Raw genomic sequence first — 8,454 nt, 5'->3', positions numbered from 1 at the left:
TTGATGTGTATAATTAAAGGAGGAAACATATTTTATGTGAATAACTTATTTACGTAACAAACAGTTAGGAACATACTCATAATTTTTTTCCAAAGTATGAGCCTGAAGTGTTTAATATGAACACTTTTATCATGTGCTTAGTTACTCAATTTAAACATATTAAGTATCATAAAATTTACTGGCAAATGTAAGAAGTTATAATTGTATTTAGCCAAAAAAAGAAAAAGAGAGGAAAAAGGAGTAGTACAAGAAAGAAGAAAAATTGGTTAATGTAAACGGCAAAACTGGGCAAAATAAACTTGGGCGATGACTTGTCTTTAGATTGGTCCCTTGTCTAACTTGTCTATCTGGTTGAAGCCATTGCCACGATCACATAACTTCAAAAACAACAAATAATACTAGCTAAACCAGGAAATGACACTGTAAAATTCAAGCAATTTACAATTGAAAAAAGGGAGGAAATTTGGTGCATATATATTACTATAATGTATGGAATCTAAAAGATATTATAGCTTTTCCAAAGTTCCACCATTTGTCAAAAGTTTGACAATCTGCCACAAGTCCACCTTGAAAAAAAGAAAAGAAAAGTCATCATCATCATCTTCATAAAAATCAAGATTCCTTCTTTTTGATATCTTTGGAATGACGATTGCAGTTTTGTGTTGAGTAGAGGATAAGAAGAAAGCACTTTAATTTGTGTGTAAAAATTGATGGGGAATTGTTTTGGATCAGAGATTTGTGACCCTAATACTCTTAGCAAAGACCCTAGCTACTCAACTAGACCTTCCACACCAGGTAACTTTCTAAATTTATACTCTTTTCCTTTTTTGGATAAACAAGAATTGCACGTTTTTCTTCTTTCTTTGTATAGAAAAGTACTAAAGTAAGTCCTTTTTCAGCAGTCTTGTGACTGATTTTATTGAAGTTCTTTCTTTTACGAGTAAGTATGTTCTTTTTCTTATCAAATTCCCAAATGGGGTTCTTTTATTTGTTTTTTATGGGAAAGATTTTGACTGTTTCTAGATTTTTCTGCATGTCATCTTGTGCAAAAGGCCTCGCTAATTTTCTCTGTATTTTTCCAATTTTATTGAAAGTTTGAAAAAGGACCCAAATGGCTTCTCGGCGACTTTTTTTAAAGAGGAACGGATAAGGTTTGATCCTATTCATGGAGATTCCGTAACTATTCCAAAAATGGAAAGTTCAACACAATCGGGATGCTTTTGGAAATTGGAAGCAGTTACTAATTCATGATCTGGCATGTACAAAATGAAAACTTCATTCTCGATTCTACGAGAATTTTCGAAAGTCTTCCATTTGCTTCTTGGAAGTTTGATTTTCCCAGAATGTATGGCAACCATGAGTGTTGCTTTCTTTTTGCTAGGACTAGTTGACCATAATTTAGAGGTGCAATTTTATGTTCTTTCTAAATTTTGCTAAAGCCCCTCTTTCAGATTTCATAGGTTTTAGCTTAATTGGGAGTTAAAAGACCAGATTTTTGGGATTTACATGAGTACTTTTTTGTGCAGATTCAAAGAACTACAGCAGTGGTGTTGGATTTTCGACTAGCAGCAGTACTGGGCATAGCCGTTTTTCAGTGGCTGCAAGTGACGACTCATGTTTGAGTGGTGGAGAAATATTGCCTACTCCTAATTTGAAAACATATAGTTTTTCTGATCTCAAGTCTGCCACAAGAAATTTCAAGTCTGACACAGTTTTGGGGGTGGGCGGTTTTGGGACGGTATTCAAAGGATGGGTCGATGAGAAGACATTTGCTCCAACTAAAGTTGGCACTGGAATGGTTGTTGCTATCAAGAAGTTGAACTCAGAGAGCATGCAGGGATTCGAAGAGTGGCAGGTATGTCAATTTAACAATTTTTGATACAATTTTAAGCATTTTGGGATTTTTACTCTGTCTATATTAATATATATGTACATATAATATACATATTTTATACACAACTAGTGTATTCAAGGTAGGGGTAAGGTCTGCGTACACTCTACCTCCCCACACCCTACTTGTGGGATTACACTGATATGTTGTTGTTGTTGTTGTTATACACAACTAGTGTATATTTTTTATATAAATGGCTAGCAGTTGTAACTATTTTTGGTGAGTGGCCAAATGTGTTACTTTCCCCATATTCTTTGGACAATGTGGACCTTCCTTTGGGGAAGAAACCAATAGTTTGACCTTTGCTGTTGCAGAGATCTTTCATTGCACAAACTAGGAAAATGCCCGTGAATGCAAAAAACATAAGCCAGCATGGCTACCTTGTTGCTGACCATTTAGGGGTAATTATGAGGTGGTGGTTGTTAAATATGCCGAAAATTTGGGTATCCAGTTTTTGTTTAACTATTATGCACGAGACATTTTCAGTTTTTGTGCTTTAGTCAAGTAAAGCGTGTAGGTAGACAGGCTAGTCGATGGTTAGATATTGTCTCTGTAGCAAACTAGGATTGCCTCTTACATGGATGAGTTCTTGATAAAGTTGATGAATAAACAACTAAAGTGGAAATATGTGTACATTGAGATATATATATATATATATATAAAATTCAATCTTGAATCGGTCATTGATAGATTTTAATTGCTTAATTTGCATGTTTTCAATCTGGAAATAGACATTGATCTTACTAGTTCACATTGTGTACTGATTATATACAATCACTTGTTAAACATAAAGTCTTCTATTGGTTTGATTATAGTCCATATTTCTCCATTTAGACCCCAACCATACAGATAAGATATGAGCAAAACCTTCTTGTTTGCGTTGATTGTCAGGTTCACTGTAACATTTGCTCCCACTTGTTTGAGATGTCAGTCATAATTTAATCTTGAACCATTTTTCAATTTTTTTTCCTGCAATGATAGTTAGGGATGGCAAATTAGCGCATGAAAACATGACCCACCCAGCCCGCTCAAATTTGGGCGGGTATTTGCTGGTTCAACCCATATTGACCCGCCCAATAACCCTGCCAAAATATTTTTAAATATTTTTTGGTTTGATATGGTATATGTAGCTATTTAAACTTAGTAGGAATTAGATGGGTTGGGTCATGACCTGCTTTTTAGCCCATTTAGCCCAACTTATTTCAGCCCAAGTAACTTTGGGCAGTGACCCACCCATTTATTAACTTAGCCCATTAACCCGCCCAATTTCAGCCCAACCCTCTCATTTGACACCCCTAGCAGTGTGTAACTAAACAAAGATTTGTGATAAATAATTTCTTATATTACCAGAATTGAGTTAACAATACGATATAATGTGTCAAACTTCGTATGTTACTTTTAATCACACATTTCGAGAAACTAAAACACATTTGCTTCCTCTAATAAAGTGAGAAACTAATGCACATCTGCTTCCTGTAATAATGTATCAGTTTTATCTGTTTTAGCCTGTTAACACTGTTAACACTCATAATCGTTCAATTTAATGCAGGCGGAAGTGAATTTCTTAGGAAGGCTTTCACACCCGAACCTTGTTAAATTGCTGGGATATTGTTTGGAAGACAAGGAACTGTTACTTGTATATGAATTCATGCCAAAAGGAAGCTTGGAAAACCATCTTTTCAGAAGTAAGTAGTTTTGTTATAGAGTTTCAACCGAAACAAGGCTAATAATGATAGTGCCTTTTTCATTTTTGGCCCCTCGGCTAAAATTAGTCACGGGTGCTAGCCAAATATACATAACCTATACATTTGCTGGCTATTCTGTAAATTAGATCATCGAAAGGCATTGGACTGTAATTATCTCAATAATGATATGGCTCACTGATCTGTGGTATGTCGCTTTGCAGGGAGTACAGCTATTGAACCACTTTCTTGGGAGTTGCGGCTCAAAATTGCCATAGGAGCAGCACGAGGCTTAGCTTTCCTACATTCTTCAGAAAAGCAGATCATTTACAGAGATTTCAAGGCCTCCAATATACTGCTTGATGGGGTACGATCTTTTGACTTGTGATTCATTTGGTAGGCCATTTTCTAATATATTATTATGGTGATAAGAGAATAAAGACAAAGGAAAGCTAGATTCAAGAGTCAGCTACTGCATTAGTCCCCCTAGTGGTGGTGACACCCTTTTAGTAATGGGTGTCATCCAAGTCCAACACTGCTTCACAGAGATTTTTCATATATATATGTGTACATATTTTTTTTTTTCTAAATAACAATATGGATACATACAATAGGTCGACAGGACTTGAAAATAAGGCAAAGTAAATGTCAATTTGGTACATGAAGTAAAGTCTTAAAACACTACAATCCCAGACCCAAACCCACTTACAAACTGTATAGAGTCTACAAACCGATCTCTGTGCAAAATCATGCATATGCCATTGCCCCTAGGGCTTTGGACTAGTGGTAAGAGCATGGCGAATGGCGTGTGTTATGTGCACTTCATGCATTCGAACCTTGTCATAGACAAAAGCTCGGTATTTAAGTGAAGGGTAGAGGGGTATCCATCAAGTTCAGAATCGTGCACCACTGGCCCTCGGTGATTTCTCGATTATCAAAAATAAAATAAAAAATAATCTTGCATATGCCATTGGGCTTGACATATACTTGTTGGATATCCAATGTGCTTGATACATCTTGTTAGTAGCTGGGTAATTTGGAGCAAGACCTAGAATCGGCTGGATTGTTGAAATTATTCATCTATTATATTTTGGTTTTTGGAGGATTTCCTGTTCCATATGTTTGCTCAATATTTCTTAAAGAGGTTGTGCGTGTGTGCATTATGCGATGATCTGAGAAATACTACTGAATTTGAATATTTTGTTATGTTCAATATCATGAACGTCACGTATCTAATTTCATATTGTTTTTTCTTTTCTGATGGGACTAAGTTGAAAAGGCTGAGGAGTATATCTATGTTTTTTCTTCAATGGATTTCCTCCTTTCCAACTTTAATGTACATCTGCATAGGGGCCAATTTTTGAAGGTTTTCTACTTTTCTGTTTGTAGAGTTTCCATGCAAAGCTATCAGATTTTGGCTTAGCTAAAGTGGGGCCGTCAGCTGGGAACTCACATGTGACAACTCGTGTTATGGGCACGTATGGTTATGCTGCTCCTGAATACATTGCAACAGGTGAGCACAAAATTTAACTTGAAGAAACTAGGGGGAATGTCTGATCATTTTACCTAAAATTAGAACTTCACTTTTTCTTCTTAAAATTTTTGTATTCCTTTTCGGTATCATTATTTTCATAGGTGATCTGTATATAAACCACTAACATTTTCCACATTCTCCTGCATAGGCTCAGATTTAGTACCTAAATATACACAGCTACACGTGCACATCTATTGACCCAACAGTAGTAATTTGATCGCCATTATGCATATATGCACAGGGGTGACCTTTGGGTAAAGCTGCTGAAGCTTGGGCTTTAGGCCCCCCACTTTTGAAGGCCCAATTTTATACCACAATAATTATAGAGCCCGTTTGGATTAGCTGAAAAAAGTGGTTTTTAAGCATAAGTGCTTAAAGTACTTTTTAAGTGCTAAAAGTTATTTTATAAATAAGCAGTTATGTGTTTGGATAAAAGTGCTTAAAGGATTTTTAGAGGTAAGAGTAGTATTGGAATTAACAGAAAATGTAAGGGATAAAAGGGTAAAGTTTTTGGTCAAACCAAAATGGCTTTTAAGCCAAAAAAATAAATAAGTTGGGGTTGAGCAACTTCTTGATTTTGGCTTATTTTAAGCATTTTTTAACTTAATTTAAGCTGTTTTTTATTTTACCAACACCCAAATAAGTTAAAAAATGGCTTATAAGCTGGTTTGACCAACTTATAAGCCAATCCAAACGAGCTCATAGTATAAGCTTTTGTTCAAAAAAATAAAAAGTACCATAGATTTTTACTAAAAAAGGGATGTATCTTTTGTACTTTGATTTGACATAAATGGGGCCTGAAAATAAGCTTCCAACTTGTGAAACAAAGAGTTTATGGAAGGGGAGCGAAAAAATAATCATTAATTTTCTTTTTACCTTTTCAATGAATAAAACTTTTCATTTCCTTTTTGGGGCTATGCAAAACTCACTCATTTTCCTAAACTCAACGTAAACTTCCTCGCTTTTTATATTTTCTTTGTTCCTTCAAGCTTTTATATTTTCTTTGTTCCTTCAAGCTTCAAAAAAATTCTCTTTAGCAATATTATTCTTGAAACAACTCAAACAAGCAAGAGCAAAAGTGTGTGTCAAAAGAAATTATTGATCTTCATTTTCTTGAATATCAAGCATTATTGAAAGTTTGTGAAGCAGCAAATTCTTATTTTGAGATCAAGTTACTTGAATCAGGTTCTGTTTCTTCATTTTTTTAAGTATTATTTTTCAACCGATATACTCAATCAGATAAAAGACTTGATTCTTTTCCAAATGCGTATATTGCCTATAGAATAATGTTAACAGTTCCTGTGACAGTTGCCTCAGCGGAAAGATTTTTTTCAAAACTAAAATTGATAAAATCTTATTTAAGATCAACCATGTTTCAAGAGAGATTGAATGGATTAGGTGTATTATCCATTGAAAAAGAATTATTAGAAGAAATCGATTATAAGATGATTATTCATAGTTTTGCATCACAAAAAGCTAGAAAAATAAATTTTAAATTAAAACTATATATTATATAACTTTTTCTTTAAATAAAAATATTAAGGCCTCTCATTAAAGTTTGGCTTTAGGCCCCTAATTGTGTTGAGCCGCCCCTGTATATGCATTAAATTGCAATTATAGATGTACAAGAGTAAGAATTTCTAGCTAAATCCCAGAAACATTTGCAGTATTATATGTTAATGCAAGGATTCTTGTCATGTCAACAGGTCATCTATATGTAAAAAGTGATGTGTATGGATTTGGTGTAGTCGTGCTTGAGCTTTTAACAGGCTTACGAGCACTTGACACAAAACGACCTAGCGGACAGCATAATTTGGTGGACTGGGTGAAACCAATGCTTTCTCACAAAAGGAAGCTGAAGTCCATTATGGACACCCGAATGGAAGGCCAATATAGTTCAAAGGCAGCAACGCTTATCGCTCAGCTTACTATAAAATGCCTGGAAGGAGAACCTAAGAAGAGGCCTTCTATGAAAGAAGTAGTGGAAGTGTTGGAACAAGTTGAATCCATAAAGGAGAAACCAAAAGCTTCCAAAAGAAAATCCGAGCCTTCATCTCATCGATACAAGCAATCGCCGAGAAGTCATCATCCTTCACCACGTGGTGCAAGCCCCCATGGATTCGGAGGCGGATCTGGAAGATGACATGTACAACTGGAAAGGCAAATAATGGGAGCTGAAGAAAAATGAGTTTGTTTATAGATTTAATTGTATTGAATTTGTTGTAATCCAATTTGGTTAATCATTATTTTGGATAACAAATTTTGTATTGTCTGTCACCTTCTGCATTCCATGGGAATGAATGTACTACTATTGGTTAAACTTATAAGAATACTGATTTCATTTGTGGAAGGTATGACTACAGTTAAGATTAACAGACAGTTCTACGTGGTGAAATGTAAATTTGTATAAGCCAAAAGCTGTTGTAAGTCCCAGTTTGTACTAAAATGTATATACAATACTTATATTATTGCTTAAGCCAAAAGCTGTTATGAGGCCCCATTTATTTTTATTATGATTAAGGTGTCTGAATTTGAATACACATATGAATATTAAGATGTGGTATCAAGATCTGAATACTAAATAATTTAGATCGTTTATTTTCTCAACATTTGAATAAATAAAGTTTGTCTTTATTGAAATTAATAAATATAAAATTTAGTAATTTAATGGTGCTTGGTGGTGTTGATTGCTAATGGTGGTGCTAATTGGTGATGGTGATGGTGATGGTTGTGATTAGTAGCTAGTGATGATGGTGGATGATAGTAGTCGTTAACAGTGGTGGTTGATGGCCGTAGTCGATGGTGGCAGCTAATAATTGTGGTGGATGATGGTGATTGACAGTGGTGACGACGATTGATAACAATGGTTGATGATACATGGAGGTGACTGATGATGGTGATTGTCGGTGTAGTTGTGATAATAGTGGTTGGTGATGATGATTGTAATTAAATAGTGGATAGTGGATGTGACAACTGATTGTGGTTATTGAAGGTAGTAGTGGTTGGTGGGTGGTGTTTTTTGACAATATGAGCGGCATTGGCGATGGGTAGCGAGAAATAGATGGAACACTGGTGAAATGCCTTCTTTCCGGAAGTCCTTGAATCAACATCTTAATAATATTAAGATATTGTTATAGGTCTTAGAAGGTTTTTGGCTAAGCTTATCGAGGATTTTTAGAAGAAGAAAGACTTGTATATCCGTAATGTCTTAACATCCATGAGAAGTGGTATTTATATAATGAATCCTATATCTAATTAAGGAAAAACAATCAATTACGATAAAAATAAATATTCTATTCCTAGAATTACGCTATGCAAATAAAGTCTTCTAAAATCATCCTAATCAA

General features: G+C 34.8%; 1 protein-coding gene and 1 pseudogene across 1 annotated transcript; one reads left to right on the top strand and one right to left on the bottom strand.

Annotated features, from left to right (window-relative positions):
* Positions 1-296: 296 nt before the first annotated feature.
* On the top strand, positions 297-7,590 carry LOC132622264 (probable serine/threonine-protein kinase PIX13). The gene is made up of 6 exons (XM_060336841.1): positions 297-795; positions 1,527-1,855; positions 3,441-3,576; positions 3,798-3,940; positions 4,963-5,086; positions 6,814-7,590. The coding sequence occupies exons 1-6, from the start codon at positions 711-713 to the stop codon at positions 7,248-7,250; spliced, it is 1,254 nt and encodes a 417-aa protein (XP_060192824.1). The 5' UTR covers positions 297-710; the 3' UTR covers positions 7,251-7,590.
* LOC132625298 (U6 spliceosomal RNA) lies at positions 1,003-1,113 on the bottom strand (annotated as a pseudogene).
* Positions 7,591-8,454: the final 864 nt, after the last annotated feature.

The sequence above is a fragment of the Lycium barbarum genome, chromosome 12 (assembly GCF_019175385.1).
Source record: "Lycium barbarum isolate Lr01 chromosome 12, ASM1917538v2, whole genome shotgun sequence".
Lineage (NCBI taxonomy): Eukaryota > Viridiplantae > Streptophyta > Magnoliopsida > Solanales > Solanaceae > Lycium > Lycium barbarum.
This window is presented reverse-complemented; position numbering and strand designations above follow the sequence as displayed.